This window comes from Panthera pardus, unplaced genomic scaffold (genome assembly GCF_024362965.1).
Source record: "Panthera pardus isolate Hobbes unplaced genomic scaffold, ASM2436296v1 HiC_scaffold_2, whole genome shotgun sequence".
Taxonomy (NCBI): Eukaryota; Metazoa; Chordata; class Mammalia; order Carnivora; family Felidae; genus Panthera; species Panthera pardus.
Genome location: NW_026526765.1, coordinates 97,254,423 through 97,272,911, shown reverse-complemented (window position 1 = coordinate 97,272,911; position 18,489 = coordinate 97,254,423). Strand labels below are relative to the sequence as shown.

The window sequence follows — 18,489 nt, the reverse complement described above, 5'->3', positions numbered from 1 at the left end:
AAATCAAAACTACAATGAGATACACCACCTCACACCGGTCAGAATGGCTAACATTAATAACTCAGGCAACAACAGATGTTGGCCAGGATGCAGAGAAAGAGGATCTCTTTTGCATTGTTGGTGGGAACGCAAACTGGTACAGCCACTCTGGAAAACAGTATGGAGGTTCCTCAAAAAACTAAAAATAGAACTACCATACAACACCAGCAATTGCACTACTAGGTATTTATCCAAGGGATACAGATATGCCGTTTCGAAGGGGCACATGCACTCCCATGTTTATAGCAGCACTATCAACAATAGCCAAAGTATGGAAAGAGTCCAAGTGTCTATTGATGGATGAATGGATAAAGAAGATGTGGTGTGTGTATACACACACACACACACACACACACACACACACACAAATGGAGTATTACTCGGCAATCAAAAAGAATGAAATCTTTCATTTGCAACTACGTGGATGGAACTAGAGGGTATTATGCTAAGTGAAATTAGTCAGAGAAAGACAAATATCATATGACTTCACTCATATGAGGACTTTAAGAAAAAAACAGATGAACATAAGGGAAGGGAAGCAAAAATAATATAAAAACAGGGAGGGGGACAAAACATAAAAGACTCTTAAATATGGAGAACAAACAGAGCGTTACTAGAGGGGCTGGGGGGAGGGATGGGCTATATGGGTAAAGGGCATTAAGGAATCTATTCCTGAAATCATTGTTGCACTATATGCTAACTTGGATGTAAATTTTAAAAAATATAAATTAAATAAAAATACAAAAAATAAAATAAAATAAAAATAAATAATTACATATGCCTTTTAATATATGGTATTTTAATATTGGTAACCACTCTCCTAGGTGATAACAGGCAAATAGCAAGTGCAATAAGCTGGGAGCTTTAACACTGACCTGTCTAACCTAAATTCAACTTAATAAACATTTATTGAGTACCTACTATTTGCCAGAGTTAATGATAGCTATTGGGGAATTACACTGCTACAATTTATCCATTTGGGGAATATCTGTGATACTATAACAACACTATATGAGATTATAAATGGCTACTAATGTGGGTATGGCAGATGGTCCACCATCACTTGTCCTGGTCATTAGAGACCTAAATCTGATCAAGGACTCCAAATTTAAGAGGGTAATAGAGAACTTGGTAATGATAGAGATAAATATTCCACACCTACTTTATTGATCTGAAAATAAGCCCCACAAGGAAAGGACAAAAAAATTCCAGTAAAGTGGAGAAGAGAATCCTCCAGGGTGACAGTGCTCTCCTATGAGGCCCAGTTCCTTCAGGAAGCCTTGCTCAGGAATTCTAGTCCCAATGATCTCTTGCTTCTTTGAATTCCCAGTGCATTTATTATACGGATAAGAGAATTTAACACTTGATCAAACCATTAAAAACAGCTTGTGTACAACACTTTTTGCACTGTATATTAACTAAAATTTGTCTCACCATCTAGATATAGGTTCTTCAAGAGCTTGGGCATCATCTATTTCTCTGGCACCCCCATCTCCACAGCCTCGCCAATAAGCAAAAAAAAAAAAGTAGTTATTGACTTATAAACTATGAAAAACATGTTAAATAAGGGAACTAAGGGTATTTACGACATAGAAAATAAGACTGCAGAGGTATTTTCTACTCACTGAATATCCATGTGCTCCCCTATATTGGCCAGCTCTTTTGCAATTAGAAGCTACATAACTAGTTCTTACTTATTGGAATATTAGCAGGAGTTTCCAGGCCAAACCATTAGAGCCAATTCACAGCCTTCCAGTTCTCTCCTTTCCTTCCCAAAAGACAATGGAAACCCCATAATGAGGTGGCCAAACCACAAAATGGAAAAAAAAAGCTTGCTATCACTGAGTCTCCACATGAAGGGGAGCTGTCCTGGGGAATCACTTCACTTATAGTGGAATTTATGTAAGCAAGAAATAGACCTGGGTTGTTTAAAGCCAGAAAAAGAAGGTTTATGTGGTACCATACCATATCCTAGTCTTATACTGATTAATAAAAGACTAAAAATAAAAATCATTTCAGTACTAAGATAGGTGATGGAAAGTCCTAACAAGGCAAGACTACAGAAGGAAGAACAGGAAGCAGACTAGTCTCAATGAAATGAAGGACTTCCAGGTACTTGGGCCAATACTAGAGATCTGTCTTGTGATGAGTCAGAATCTGCAAGTCCACTTGCCATGAAATGAAAACAGGACAACTATTCAGGGAATTTGAATGCGGTGACTTCAAATATCCCTTTAAGTGCTAAGATTTTATGATTCTATGGTTGACAGTGAAGGACAGAAAAATGAGAAACAGCTTATCCTGAGTTATGAATATTTAATATTATATATTAAGTAAAATAAAAAGATCCTCTTATAAAATCTTGCATGGAAAGACAAGAAACATATCTGTAGCACCAAAGGATTCAAGGATGCTCTCCCTTGTGGATAGAGTCAAACCATCACCTCTCCCTTACAATGCCACCCATCCCCCTCAAAGTACTCTCAGAGCTGGCTCCCAAGTTTCTTGTTACATCAGCCCAGAGCTCATGTCACAAGAAGACAATTCCACTGATAAAGATTCCCCACACAAATAAAGAGCCTTCTCAGTGGCATAGTAGAACTATCTTGAATTCATTTCTAAAAAGCAGGTAAAGATCAAGAGGAAAGGCGTTTTCTAGACTCCTGAAACCATGTGTAATTATTTTTATTTTAGAGAGAGAGAGAGCTAACATGAGCAGGGGAGATGGAGAGAGAGAGAGGGAGAGGGAGAGAGAGAGAGAGAGAGAGAGAGAGAGAGAGAGAGAGAGAGAGAGAGAATCTCAAGTGGGCTCCATACTGAGCATGGGGCTCAATCCCACAACCCTGGGATCATGACCTGAGCTGAAATCAAGAGTTGGATACTCAACCGACTGAGCCACCCAAAACCATGCTTAATTTTAATGCAGCTATCATGTCCCATCAAAAATCATCTGTCCTGCAGTGCTTGGGTAGCCTAGTCAGTTGAGTGTCCTACTCTTGATTTTGGCAAGGTCATGATCTCAGAGTCCTGAGATCAAGCCCTGAACTGAGCATTGAGCCTGCTACCTGGGATTTTCTCTCTCTCTCTCTCTCTCTCTCTCTCTCTGCCTCTTTCCTGTGCTCACTCGCTCTCTCTCAAAAAAAAAAAAATGGGGGCACGTGGCTGGCTTAGTCGGTTAAGTGTCAAGCTTCAGCTTAGGTTATGATCTTGCAGTCTGTGAGTTCAAGCACTGCATCAGGATCTGGTGCTGACAGCTCAGAGCCTGGAGCCTGCTTTAGATTCCGAGTCTCCCTCTCTCTCTGCCCCTGCTCCACTAGCACTCTGTCTCTCTCTTGCACAAATAAAATAAAATACAAAGCATCAAAAAAATTTTAAAAATCATCTGTCCTGTTAAATAACAGGGGGGATTATGAAACTTCTAAGTAAAGGAAGTGGTTTCATTTCTTCCCTGAAAGTATTTTAAGAATAAAAACAGTATCTATTTGTCACGTATACAATGGTATTGCTGAACGACGACCTGAAGACCTGACTTAAAAATGATCTCTGTCACTTATTAGATATGTGGTAATGAGCAAGTTATTTAGCCTCTGAGTTTCAATTTCTTCATCTATAAAGTAGGGATTATAATATCTACTTCATAAAGGTGGCATGATGATTAAAATGAGATAATGTGCCCTGTATATTGAAAAACAGGGCTCAAATGTAAGGTACTAGAGGGAAAATAAGAAACACCATCTGAAAATGTTATTTCTGAAATCACTGTTGGAGTACCTCATAGTCAGACTAAGCATGTAATAATTAATAAAAACAAGGGCAGCAAAAACAGAAACCAGTTCAGCATCACTGAACTCATTCAGAATATTGCAATTATAAAATCTAGAAAGAACTTATTTTAATGTCAGTATACCTATGTTTTGAGTTTTATAATTTATAATTTTTATTTTTATAATTTCTTAGGAATCACATGTAATCTTTTCAGTGTTAAGGGTTTCTAGAGCTTTTAATCTGACCTTGTTTGAGTTTATCTTTAAAAGATTCAATAATGGCTGTGAGCAAAAGCATATAAAGCCCTGTGACATTTCAATGAAAGATATAAAGAACATACAGTATATATGTCATGAAGGTTAATTATCTATTCTTGGTACTTGTGAATTACTTCAACTAGGAACTAAAATGGATTGTGGCAGCATGAGCAACTGCAACAAGTCGCAAATCCAACTCAGCTTTAAAGATGGAAACTTGGATAGATGTGATATTTGATTATGTGGACACAAGATGCAGCTTAACTGCACAAGCAACTAATTATGCCTGCTTAAAGACTATTATGATATTGTCAAAATCAAGAGAGGGCCTCTTTGTAGCTCATCCCTAAAATTCCTTAAAAGTATTTTCTAGTAAGTCTTATAAATTCATGCCCTTTTTTGATAGAGCACAAGCAGAAAAGCGAAAGGCATTGTTCTGTTTCTCTCTGTAATGACCACATGCTAAACAGGCCATGGTTCCTGTACCAAAGGCTCTGCACTGATGAGAGAGCAGAGAGTCAGGCAGGGGGTGCCCCCCTTTGTTGCTGCTTTCATTTTTAAAATGAATCATAATTTCTGCATTGGATACGAGGATGGGTTTACAGCTATTAGCCATCATATTAATAATTTAGAAAATACATGCCCAATCACTTGTGTTCTTTCAATTCCCTATGAACACAGCTGCAACCCACATTAGAAGCAAGGGTGAATGGATATTTTTCAGATGAGATATTTGGGCTGAATTATTAGGGTAGCCTGTACTACAAAATTACTAATAAACATTGCTTCTGGCTCAATTTAGCCTGAACTCAGTGAACCTAGTCAATGGTGACAAATCAAAAACTCTGAAATGCCCAATGAATGAATCTAACTAATCAAGGAACCCTGTAGGAAGTGGATGCCAGGATTAATGAGCCAGCAGTCTCACCATGCCATGCTGTTATTTCTTCACATAAATGCCCTTAGATGAGATTACCTTTATGTCATGAAAAGGAGAAAAGGAAGGTTACATTCCTTCAACTGACAAGTTAACTACTGCCATTACTAAAAGACACATCTTTGTGGGCTAAGTTTTCTCTTTATCCTAAAAATTACAATGTAAAGTCCACAACACAGATGAGAAACATTTTCATTTTCAGATGAAGCAGTCATTGAGGAAATCAAACATAAATTGCTCCAAAGTTAGAATTTCTTCCGTATTCACCATTTCTACCTACCTTGATTTACCCAAATTGCTCTGCATCCTATTTTGTAGCCAGTACCTAATATCACCTTTAGAAGTTGAAGTCCTATATCCTATTTCTGCCACCATCAGCAAAAGGTAAACTAAGTGCAACACCATTACTATGTCATCATGTTCTACCACATGTATTTATTTAGTACCAATCTTGAGGAGAAAATTACACAAGGATGAATATGCGTAGTCAAATAAATCAATCACATAGTTACATCATAATAAACTTTGACTCTTTCTAGCCAGCATGTGGTGATGGTATTCAATGCCAAATAGGTCCCTCGGCAAAAAGTATAATTCATTAGAGGTAGGATATCCAGCATGTTGTACTATCTACCTTGTCTTCTAATATTATTCACCTTTATTGTCTTTTTTCCCTTATTGAATGTAATTATTTATTATTATAACTTTAACAGTTTGGAGACACAATTGCTGCTGACAAAGAGTAAAAAATAAGGATTATTCTGTTGTTAGGTTTTTTTTTTCCTCCCTCAAAATGCAGAAATCTTTCAGACTTGTGACTGAGATTCTCATTCTCTGCTTTTTATCTTTGCTACACTGTCAACTTTAACAACCTAGGCCAGGTTATCTTCCCTTATGCTAATGCCATATATGACATTAAAATGCTCAGGATTCTTAATACAAAAATCTATTGCTATAGAAACAAATATTATTCTAAAGTCAGGTCAAGTGAAAAACTCTGTACACTTTCATTATAATATTGATAAATAACCACTATATTATGAAATATAAGTATCTTTGAGAGCATCTATCACTTGAGTTGATGTGTAACTTCTCATCAGTGTTCTGAGTTGGCCCATTTTTTTCAAATGAAAGATTTCCCTTGCCTTTGAGAAATACAATTTTTAAAGATTCCATTTAGCATCCTTTATTGCATTCCTACATCATAAAGTTATGCTTTATAGCAGCATAAAAAAGCTGTAAAATTAGCATCCTTGTAAACAACCTTCCATGCTCACTGGTAAAGCAATCTGTAATTTGTAGTGATCTCTTAAATGTGACTTGAGATTACAGTAGCTACGAATTCAAATTTTTCTCTAAAAAAGCACTAGTTAATTCAAGGGAATATGATGAAATGTAAAAACAAGAAAAAGTATTTTTCATCTACAGATATTTTAGAAATGTGATTATTATGCTGCTAAATTCTAGAGTGCTAACATTCAGAAATGTTCCATTTGTATATGAAATCCCAAATGAGCATGTTTTTATCTTCTTTAATATTTTAACCTTATATTAAAAAATACCCTTTAGAAAATGTAAAATTCAAATATTCTGTGAACACACACACCAATTTTACCTCTAATTAAATTCCTAAGGTAACATGAAGACACAATTTTTCTCGATCATAGAAAATCATGTATTTTTGTCCTTGCCTTCGAGGAGATTCTATTGTGCTCTTAGTTGAGTAACAATTACAACAGGTCCTAAAATTCATATGTAGTCCAGTGGTACAGTCTTTTTAGGGTTTACACACTATGGCAACCAAATGAGAAATCTTCCCAGGGGATTGGGTGCACTCTCAATGCCCATAATGACCCTTAAAGTTTAAACCACAAGATCAATTTTGATTAGTCTTCCAAAGAATGCCTGTGATATTGATTTGTCTCCAAGTTTAAAACACACCACAACCTTCCCTCTCAGACTACCAAAGAAACAGCAATTTTCACTACTAGTTAGTTTCAGCACGTGGCTGTATTCGAGGTTGGCTCACACCAAGTAAGGACCCTAAGAAAACGAGAGCGGCCAGATGAATCAAAGCCTGAGACGCACAACCCAAAGCCAGGTCGTCCTGTTTCAGACCTGCCGTTTGCCTCCGCTCGTGAGGTCTGGGGTTATAAGAAGCCGAGTCCAGATCCTAAAGAAACAAAGGAACCAGGTCGCCTCTTTCAAAAAGCCAGGAGGCCTAGGCCCTAGGAAAGTACACCCCCACCCCCTCCCTGGACGGCCCAGCCCTTTCACGTTTCAGTCCACTGCATACCTGGGACCAGAGGAGACTTTGGGTTAGTGACGCCTGAGGGCAGAGCTACCGGTCCCCAGACTTCCTTTACTATGGTCCTTCTGGCCTACAGCTTTCCTATCACCAAGCACGCAGCCGAAGAGGGTCGCCCTCCACTCCCTTGCCGTAGGGAAACGGTTCACAAGAGAAGCTCATCAACCCTCGAGCCCTGAGTTTAGTGCCGGCAGCTGCGCCCTGAGACTCACTCTGGAAGCCCCGGCAGGCCCAAAGCCTCGCGAGGCCTGGAGCTCGCGCGAGGCCCGGTCTTCTGGCTTCCGGCTCGTGGACTGCGTGATTCAAAGCCTGGCCTCCTGCACCAGAGCGCTGCCTAGGCCGCGGTGCAACCCGGAAACTGAACCCCAGCCTACTGAATGGGGTTCCCGCCACTTGAGATCCGGGATCTTCACCAGTTGAGAGCCCTCGTACATACAACAGGACGAGCCCTCTTCCCCTCCCCCACTTGACCCCTCTCCTGAAATTCAAAGTCACAACAAAACCCATCATTCTCCATATCACATACTGAAAATGATTTTATTTTATCCATTTACATTTAACTTGATATAAACTTGTCCGGAAAAGTCAAATAATATGCTTTATATTAGCTCAAACATTTATTAAGAAAACCAAATTCCATAAATAAGCACAGACAATAAGTTAAAACATATCACAAATTGACCAGTATGTAACAAGAATGCTTTATCTACACAAAACATCCTATTTCACATGTTTGTTCATTCTTCGAAAGCGCTTCTGTTCTCTGGGTTTGGATTTGACCAGCACATGCAGAAAGAGCTGATTGTGTTTCTCTGTACAAAGTTGCAGGGTTGTAGATGTCCGGGTGCACCCATCGGCAGCCGGCAAGGGCCAGAGCGGTGGCCGAGGGGCACGAGGGACGACAGGACGACCACAAAACAACCTAGGGCACAGAGCAGCGAGGAGAGAAACGGAAAAGGAAGCAAACAAACCCCAGTCCTGAAGGATCCAGAAAAGAGATGTGGCTTTTACTTTTACAAAAGGAAAATTTTCTTACATTTATTTTATTCTTCCTTATAAAGACTTATCAAAATGGGTAAGATCACCTCTTCTTCATCACCTGACTGATTTAGTCTACTCCAGCCACCCAACTCCCTGGCATATTCCTCCTGAGAAGCCTTCCCTTCTATAACCTCACACAGTTGTGCTAAAGAAAATAAAAGTAAGAGAAAATAAAAGTGTTCTTTTGCAAGCCAATAGAGGGCTGCATGGATGTGACCGGGCGGACGGGGCAAGGGTAGGGTGGTGGGAGAGGAAAGAAAAAGAGGAGTTTGGAGAAAGAATACAGGGATAAATCAAATTATATCAGTTGGGCCCTCAGATGAGGCGGTTGTAGCAGATGCTTGTCCTCCTTTAAGACGAAAATCCCTAACATTGTGCTGTCCCTTGAACACGTCCGTGTGTGACCTAGGTGCACTGTGTATGCGTGTGTGTACGTGTATGTGTAGTGTCTGAAAGTGAGCGAGAGTGCGGGTGTGTGTGTTTCTGCCCACAAACCAGTCCATTGGTGTCTGATTTCAGATCCTGAGTCGACTCCCTGGTAAGTAAAATGGCGGGAAGGATGCTTTTTGCAGGGCGCGGGAGGAGGGGCGTGAGGTGCGGGGTAAAGAAGGGACTGGAGGGGAGGCGGCGGGTGAGGGGGTCGTAGGCGTCGTGTTGAAGGTGTAGGTGAGAATGCCGCCAGTCGGAAGGCTGGGAGGAGGGCGCGAGCACGCTACTTGCGAGCCGGGTGGCGGGGGGTAGCCGGAAAGGGTGGGGTGAAGTGCTGGAGAAGGGGGCCAGGGAAGAGTTGGGGGAGACGGGAAGAGGAGCTGAGAGGAGAGTGGGGACCGGGGCGGGCGAAATCAGGTGGAGGGGAGGCCTCGCGGGCTGGGGCTTGGGGAGAGCCCCAGAGAACGAACGAGAGAGGAGAGAAGAAAACGAGAAGTGGAAGTGGCGGAGGCCGGGTGGGGACGGGGCAGGGCGCCGGGGCAGGGGCCCGGGCAGGGAGCGGGGGCCCGGGCGCGCGCCGGAAGGACCTCGGGGCGGCCCTGGGGGCGGCGCCGGGGGCGGAGCGGGCTGGGGCGCGCCTGCATTAAGTGAAGCTCATGGAGACTGTGTGCTCTAGCGCCTTGCGGCGGAGGGAGGCGATGCTCGTGCCCCGCCACACGTCGCTGCTGTCCGGGGAGCTGCAGAGCTGGGGCGAGCCGGAGACGTTGCTGGGGCCGGGGAGGGAGGCGGGCACCATGCCGGGGAAGGCGGGCTGGTAGAGGTGCGACTGCAGCCCCGCGCCGTTGGAGCCCGCCAGGCTGTTGGACAGGCCCATGGAGTTGGGCGGCGGCCCGGCCGCCAGGCTGCACTGGGACAGCGACTGCGCCATAGCTTGCTGCCTGCCTAGAGCCGGCGGCAGCGGCAACTGTGATACGCCCGGCATGGCGGCCGCCGCCCAGCGGGTGTCGTTGGCGTGGAAAGAGCACAGGCTGTCGCCCATAGCGGCGGCGGCGGCGGCGGCGGCTGACGGAAACTGAGGCAGGCCTGGTGTGGGCAGCAGAGTTCCCGGCGCGCGGAACACGTTGGTGGTCTTCTTGCGTTTCTTCCACTTAGCGCGCCGGTTCTGGAACCAGACCTGGAGCGGGCGGGGCGGGAGACACACAGAGCGCTATTAGCGAGCGGGCTGGCCAGGGGGTGGGGCGGGGGCTTGAGCCGGAGAAACCTGCGTCAGACACTGCCCCAGGCGGGACAAGTAGCGTCTGCCCAAAGTGCCAGTACACTCAGCCAGAGACCGCGGTTCTTCGTCAGCTCGAGACAACTGGAGTCCCTTGCACTCAGCAAGCGCCAACCTCCGGGGTCCTGATAGTGCCCCGGAGCGCTTACACTGGGTGCAAACATACCACCGCGTGCAGTGTTCACCACGCCCCTGCACGCTGGCACATTCTATGCACTGCTTAGAGGCACAAGTCTGCAGGCAGGCATGTGTCAAAATCGGACCCACAGGTGTACAAATGAAGATAAACATGTGTACCCATGTGGCTTAATAGCGTGCCTTATAACACTGATGGGCTATAGAATTTTCAGAAACGCTGGAAATTTGGAAATTGATGAAGGGCTGAGGATGACATAGCCAGTTTCAAAATCGAAAGACAAAGGAAAACCCCTAACGCCACGGATGACAGAGCGGAGAGGTTAATATAGTGATCCTTGTGGGAAAGCGAGCCGCACTGAGCTACGGTGTTGTTTGGGTCGCCACCGTGATTTCTGATTCGTAGCGACTGGTTCTACTGCCACAAGTCTCCATGCCTCATTCTCGAACCCCTCTGAGGGCATCTTTTATCTGAGCTGTGCAGATGTGCTGGAACCTGCTGCCAGAGCCCTGAGCCCCACGTCCTTCAAGTCTATTTTCAGAAACTTGCTGAGAACCCCGAATTACAAGGTTTCCAATTCCTCAAGTCTCCCCTGTTTGATCTGTTTCATGTATAAACTGAAAACAAATTTTCTGACCAGTACAAATTAGAGGTCAAGTTTAAAGCACACACTAGTAATGAATCAAATTTGATTTTGCTTCAGACCCACATATCTTTCTTTTTAGAGGAGATGTGTTTGATAAAATATACTCCAAATAAAAATAAGCCTCGTACTCGTTTTTTCTTAACAATACCTCTGAATTTCTGAACTTACCAGACAAACTTGACAATTAAGGCCATATTCAACACCACAGGGGAAGGAAGAGTTCTTCTGAAAGATACCAGGTAAACTGCCTGACCAAGAGAACTTCCTGTTTCCCCATACTTGAATTTGGGTTGTGTGTGGTTTTTTGTTTTGTTTTGTTTTGTTTTTTAATAATAATTGCAGTACGCCTACCTGGCAGGCTTGCAGTTTAACACATAGTCAGTTGGAGGTTTAGTGTGCACAAATATAAAGTACGTAAGACACAACTCACGTACTGATTGAGTTTCCTCTTAGAATGTGACAAACGTAATTTGACCATATTCATGACCAAAAGGTTATTCATCTGTTAATCCAAGCTATTTAGTGTTTATTCTGCAAGCTAAAGGATCATGAGTATGGATGTACCTGACCTATTCTCAGTAAGCCAGCTATTCACAGAGGCATGTTACACTGTGCAGGTGAAGACCTTCCACGCTTACTAGTGTGAACGGCATTGCACTCTAGGCATATTGCCCGCCTTTGAGCTGGCCCTGGCCTTTCTACCGTACCCAAGCCATCACCCATCATTTCATCTTTCTCTGATTTCTACCCCATTTCCCGTGTTTCTGCCTACCCCAATTCCCTGATTGTGTAAAGATGCCGGGTCCCTTATTGCTAAAGCCCCTAGAGTAGGTGGCACAACGGATTAATGAGACTGCGGGGTCCTTGATAGTAACTGGGATCAATGCCGACGGCGGAGAATTGAGCTGTTTAGCGGACTGGAGCAGAGAGTAACCCGCAGGAGCCGAGGAAAGCACAGTGAGGAGACCTGTGGCCACAGGTCACTTTGCATTACCCATCCTAGGCTGCACTGAGGAGAGGTAGACTGGATGGAGCCCTAGACAGGGAGGATGTCTATGTCCAAACGGTCCCCACATCTCACATTCCGCACTCGGGTATATTTAGAAAGATACCTATAAAGACCGGTTCCTAACGGCCTGCAATGTGTCAGTGAATCCCTAAATGTTTGAATATCTTGGGCTGGGCAGTGGGCGAAGAGGGTGGCAGACATCTGGGGGGGGGGGGGAGGGTTCCGGAGAGGCAGAAGAAAGAAGGGCGGGGCGGAGGGATTGCCCCTACAGTGGAAAACACAACTGCTAGAAAGGTTTCTGGACCTCGGGCACAGGTGGAAAAGAACAGCTGTTAAAGAACTAAATATGATAGGAATAATCGAAAAATCGTGCTCAATTATGTTTGAGGGTTAGTAGTCAAATGATGGCTACAAAATTTTTTATGTTTCATGGCTTACTGGGGTTGTGAAAAAAATCTGCATGGGGTCTGAGCACCTCCGTTCCAAGCTATGATGCATATGTTTTTAAAATGTGAATGTTTCCACTTGAAAACTAGAGCATGACGGATTAAAATGCAGGCAAAACCTAAGGGAGATTTTGAGAATGCACAGATGACAACTCCAGAAAATATATTAACCGCAGCCACTGGCCAACTTTGTACTCAGTTTGAAATGCAGCTCTTTTCAGAAAATGCTTAATACAACAGTGAGAATCTAATGGAGGTTGGAATTTAAAAATCCACTTTCATGATATCTGCTGTTACAGTAATATAGACATACTGTAAATGTATTTTAAAATATATAGCCCGTTTAATTCCCCACCTATAAATGGCTCAGAAATAGAGAAAGAGAGGGAGAAAGAGAATATTACTTTTTTCCCCCTCGAAGCAAACGCTTTATGAAGATCTCATTGGAATCCAGCAAATGATTAATGTGAAGATTTGGGAGGAAATCTGGGGAGCTGTATTAAAGCCGAGATCTCAGGTTCATTTCGATCAGCCAGCCGTGAACTCTGGGCCGAATTCATTACACTTTAATAGTGCTGGGAGAGGAAGAAAATGCAATTTCTCATTCCATTAGAAAACTAGAAAATACTCTCAGCTTGTCCCCCTATTAAGATGTGGCAGGTGACAGGGCCATTCTGGGGGACACGGTCAATGGAATTACAGCACATTATTTTTGTTCGTATAAAATATTGAAAGGCAAGCCTGACTGTGCAGAAGTTATTTCACTGATTTGGTTTTTATGTAAATAAAATATTGAAAGTTAATTAATCCGTGCTAGAGACTAATGATTATGCTTATTATATTGCATTTGATCGCGTAATTTGCATGATTCTCGCATTGCTGCTTAATAAGCCATTCTAGGTTATAAATAATTCTGAAATTGGTTTCTAATAATGGCATGCTATAAAAGGAATGGTTTTATTACACTAGCCAGAAAAGGGGAGCGATATCAGACATGGAATTGGCCTCCATGTGAGTAGAAGTGCTTTAATAAGTACTTAAAAGTGTGATATATACCAGATATAGATAAAAATAAGTATGTTGGATCAGTTAGTCTAGAATTAAAAAAACATCTTTAAAAGCATACAATTGTAATAAATTAAATGTTTAGATCATTTTTAATCAGTGCAGTGGCCCACATACTGAAAAGAATGTGTGGCAATCTGTTAACTATAAAGAAAACTATGAAGTACTCATCATATAAGAACATAAACCAATTACTATTTAATTTGAATTTGGTCAAGGAGCAATGGTACAGTGAATTGTGAAGTAAATACATTTTCCATAAATTATTTTTGCATTACATTACATAATGTTAATCATTTTGAAATGTTAATTAAGAAGGTTATGTTGATCTGATTACTTTTTAAACTATGAAACATTATTTTTAAAAATATTGAAATTGCCATTCTATTAAATTGTTCCTATCAGCAGCCTCAAGCTATTATCTTTTGTTGAACATTATGCTAGAACAATTAAAGTACTTTGTCTTTTTCTTCTTGATTATTCTTTTGTGTACTTTTTGAAAATAACTGTTTCTATTACATAGTTTGTATTTTATTTCATTTACAACTTTTTCTATTAAAAGAACCACTGCCATTAACCTTTGGAAGACCTAATAAAGTTTAATAGACCTCATTTTCTTTTTTCATAAAGTCGGTTGTCCAATTATATTTTATTTGTGATTCTAAGTTCTATTTTAATTTAAACTAATTACCACTATGTCTAGGTTAAGCAACAGCATTTTACTCTTTAAAACAAAAATTATTAGGTAGTATTTCTCTTGAGAGACAAAAAGCAAATTTATGAATTTTGAACCTACAAGATTTTAAGAAGCCAGTATTATCATTAACAGTAATGAAAGTATTGAAATTGTATATTTCTGGTAAGCTTTGGACCCAACTTCAGATTTAAAAAGAGGTGGGAAGTAAAAATCTTTTTAAACAATAATATATATCTGCACAATGCAGTTAACACTTTTGGGGTGTTCAATTTCAATGGCCCATGATTCAGGGTTTCCAAAGTCCACTGACGAAACCACCTGGACTTACAATGAGTACAAATGTTAATCTATGTTCTACCTTGATGATTACTTTATTAATTTACCACTTTAAGTTCCCAGCGATATTCATTTGCTGACTACTTACAGCAGAAGTAGATCTGTTTTTCCAGGTTAGACTATTTTTACAATGTCGAAAGCAGACATAAACATTCAACACTGTGATTATGGACACCCTTGTCTCTTACTTCTTAGATCAAATGTAAAGCAACTGGGATCTTTAAACTTAATTTGTTAAAGCAGCTAGAGATGAAATTGAAACCCTGGATGACATAGAGAAACTATCATGTTCGAGACAGGAAAGGAAGGTTTTTCAGAACCCTGGATAGCTCAAGACTCAGCGAGCGCCTTGGTATTTCACCTAGAGCAGTGGTCCATAAAAGATCTGATATATTGTTTACATTCTTTTTTAAAAAGCGGGGGGAAAATGAGATTCGCTGAGCTTATACTTTTATTCCTCAATTTTCAGAAAAGTTATAGATGTGATTTTCAAAGTTATATATACTTTACAACTTGGAGGGTGGTTGGCCGAGAACAAGGTATCAGTAACGAATTCGTCTGCTACCTGTCAATCTTTCTTGCCCTAAATGTCCTTTCTTCAGATTGGATATCTGCAATAGAAAGCCTTCAGTCCCCCCATCCCCAGTTTCCTTAAGGGGAAAACCAGGGTTCAAAGACTGGGGGATCTTTACAGCCGCTCTCGGCAGCGCTTCGGTAGACCATCAAAGTTTAAAACCTTTGCAAACCTCAAAGCTCGGGGTTTGTTGTCCTAGAGCTGCTGGAGAGTGATATGCAAGAGAATAAAGCTGCACCGTGAAACTCAGGTGTGGATTTTTTGTAAGGTGCCATCATGCCTTATTTCCTCCCTTTTCAAGTTTTCTGTAGAATTGTTGCATTCCCCCCATTTATCCAGACGCTTAATACAAACTCATTAGGGGTAATGAAATACTTGTGAAGAACTCGAGGTGGAGTAGAGGTGCGCGCTCAGCTTAGCCGCCTGGGAGACGCGGAGGCTGGGAGACGCAGAGCTTCCCTTCTCAGGACGAATGAGACGACCTAACAGTAGAACAACGCCGGTTTCGCTTTTGAGGCATTTCTGCAGGAATGTGGCTATACTGGTGGGAGGTGGGAGCCCAGCTTGTCCATGGAACTTATAAGGCAGCCGAAGAGCAGCCCAGGACCCGACAGGGAAAAGACCCCGCTTGTTTTGCCCAAATCCTCCCGCCTCACCTTGCCTTCTGCCCCGGCGCCCAAGCCCGGCGTACCTGCACTCGGGATTCCGTCAGCCCGATACGCAGCGCCAGCTCCTCGCGCATAAAGATGTCGGGGTAGTGAGTCTTCGCGAAGCTCCTCTCCAACTCGTTGAGCTGCGCCGGGGTGAAGCGCGTCCGGTGGCGCTTCTGCTTCTGTTGGCCCTGCTGCTGGCCGGCTTGGCTGGGGTTCGGGCCTCCTTGGGGCCCCGGCTGTTTGTCCGGGTCCTTTGCGCTCACCGCCAGCGAGGCCGGCGTAGAGCCCACTGTAGTGATGTCCTCCCCGGGCAGCAGAGTGGCTCCCTCGACTGGGTCGGAGTTGGGCGCTAGGTCCCCCGGATGGCCCCCAGGGTCGGAGCCCCCCACGCCCAGCCTACACTTCACCGCCTCCCGGTGGCCCAGAAGCTCGGCAGCATCTTTCATACCTGAGGAGGGAAGGGGATCGCGGTCACTACCTTCCTGGCGATGCCAGGAGGGACTATCCTCCCTGCGCGGTCCTCCTTTAGCCCCATCCTTGGCTCCCTCTGCGCCCACGTTCGCCCTATGAAGGAAACTCCCGGGATGCTCAGCTGGGTTCCCCAGAATTTGGACAGCCAAGTTGGAATACCATCTCCCGGCCCTTTCCCCTCTCTCTGCAGCCGGCTCTCGTAGTAAACAGCACATGCTTTCATATCTCCCGCAGTGGAACACTCCCAGTCCCGGCAAAGAAACATGCCTTCGAGTCCCTTTCATGAACCGTACCCCTGATGTCCCAGGAAAGCGAGAGCATATCCTTGGACTGGGGTGGGAGGGGGGAGAAAAGAAAGAAAGAAAATTAAACGATTCCTTGGTTGCTGCCCCACCTGCGCTCAGACACCTTGGCGAACTCTACCGCCGGCCCTCAGCCGATTCCCTCTCACTTTTGGAAGATGAATAATTCTCCAAGCCTTCCACCCTCTGAAATCAACCCAAATCAGCTCCGCCTCCCCCTCAAATCAGAGAAAGTGTTTGGAAAATGGAGTCACATCCATCACCAAAGATTCCCAAACCGGAAACCCAGAGCCCAGCAACCCAGACAGCATTAAGGAAACTCAAGGAAACTATGGACAGAGCAGTGAATCAAACTTTACAGAATTCAACTTCCTTCCGGAGAAATAAAAGGCGCGTTTCTCTCAGCCATTGGCAATGCCGAGTCCCTTGCAGGCGGGGATGCCTGTGAGGATGAATTTGGCTTTTCTCCTTTCTCAATGAACACACTTAGCAAATCTGCCTCGATTGCAGCGGCTTCTCGTTTGTGCCAGATTTTTACAAATTCAACCATTCTTAGATGAGGGGTAGAGAATGAGGCAGGGGGAGAGAGCAAAAAAGAGGAGAAAAAAAAATTCCTAATCAAAGCAAACAGGAGGGGGAAAGAGAGAAAGAAAAACACCTCCTAACAAATTAGCTTAGGGTAGATCGCCGTTCAAAAAAAATTAATAATAATAAGGGAGAGGGAAGAAGGGGAAAAAAGGAAAAACAAAAAGTAACAACACTTCCCAAGTCCTCTTTTGGATCTACATATTCCATAGATTTTTTTTTTAAAAAGACGATGTTAAATCAAATTAAACTTTAATGCAGCACAATTACTTTTAAAGAAATTAGTCCATTTAGGGCGCATTAAGGTAAAATAAGGAACAAATTGACAATTTCCTGCCCAGGCTTCTCCTGGCTGCCCGGGCGAGAGGCGCGCACTCACCTAGCCTGGCGTCCAGGAGGTCGGCGTGAGACAGCATCGCGCACCGCTCCAGGGCGAAAGCTGTTCCCCCCCAAATTTTAGCGGCTTTAAGTTATTTAAAATAGATATAAGCTATAAGCTATACGATATAGATATATATAGATCACCTAAATGAAAGAAAATTCGGTTTGTGGTTAAAAAGGGGGCTTCTTGCATTATAATGTCCTTTAGAGAGACGGGGAGGTGCTTAACAGTTGAATGAACCCGTGAGCAGCTCGGCAAGGGGACCAATCAGGAGGGCAGCCTGCAAATGTCAGCGCCGGGAGAGTCCCCCACTCCGCCCGCCCGCCCGCGCCCGCCCGGAGGAGGCGGTGGCGGCGGCCCTGGCAGCTCCAGCCGCGAGCAGCAGCAAAAGCAGCGGAGGCCGCCTCGGTCTCGCCCTGGGCTTCTGGGCCTGGCTCCCGTAGGTTCCTCCCCGAGATTTTCTCCAGTCACACCTTTCCTTTTCCTTGTCCCTGCTCCCTCCAAAGGTGCAGCTCGGTCTCCTACAGCTAGGATCATCCTACGGCAGAGGCAGTGCTGGGGACGAGCAGGGCTTGACCCCCGCATGACCCGAGAGTCACTTCTGCCCGCGCGCTCTGGGCAACACAGGTCTGCTGCTGGTTCGGGCCTGCCATTACGCAGCATAACCAGGGCACCGCGCAGCCTCTAGACCGCGCGTAAACTCCGCTGCAGCCTAGCAGGCCTGAGCCCAGGGTACAGATACCCTGGCTGGGACCCCGGGCCTAAAGAGTAGCTAGCAGCCCCTCAGCAGGCCTAAAGAGCAAGCAAACAAACAAACAAAAGAGTCGACTCCCCTTGCGCTTCCAGCGCCCGCAGTCAGAGTCAGGACCCCGCGCACCGTGTAGATCCGTGCACTCCGCACCCTTCCGGCCCGGCTGCCGCTCCTCCACCGGGCCCACGCTCGCATCCTGGCCCGGAACCTGCTCTTTCGGTCAAAGTTTCTAAGTTCAGCTTGGTTCCCAATTCCACTTATGGCTGTAAATAAAGTTAAATGCTCTTTATTTTCTTCTTGAATATGTTAAACTACTTGAACAATTTAAAGTGCTTTGCACAAGTGAAGCGAACCATCTCTAATGTTCTGATTTTTCAGAGCCAGCCA

At 43.9% G+C, this 18,489-nt stretch overlaps 2 protein-coding genes across 2 annotated transcripts in view; both read right to left on the bottom strand.

Annotated features, from left to right (window-relative positions):
* The window catches only part of WDR41 (WD repeat domain 41), a 202,515-nt gene extending 195,206 nt beyond the window's left edge, over window positions 1-7,309 (bottom strand). The window contains exon 1 of the mRNA XM_053907259.1: window positions 7,295-7,309. The gene's annotated coding sequence lies outside the window, so the exon portion shown is untranslated. The remainder of the gene's footprint in view (window positions 1-7,294) is intronic.
* Window positions 7,310-9,398: 2,089 nt separating this feature from the next.
* Window positions 9,399-17,532, bottom strand: OTP (orthopedia homeobox). The gene is made up of 3 exons (XM_019462936.2): window positions 17,349-17,532; window positions 15,650-16,059; window positions 9,399-9,950 (listed from the first exon to the last, which is right to left on the bottom strand). The coding sequence occupies exons 1-3, from the start codon at window positions 17,383-17,385 to the stop codon at window positions 9,420-9,422; spliced, it is 978 nt and encodes a 325-aa protein (XP_019318481.1). The 5' UTR covers window positions 17,386-17,532; the 3' UTR covers window positions 9,399-9,419.
* Window positions 17,533-18,489: the final 957 nt, after the last annotated feature.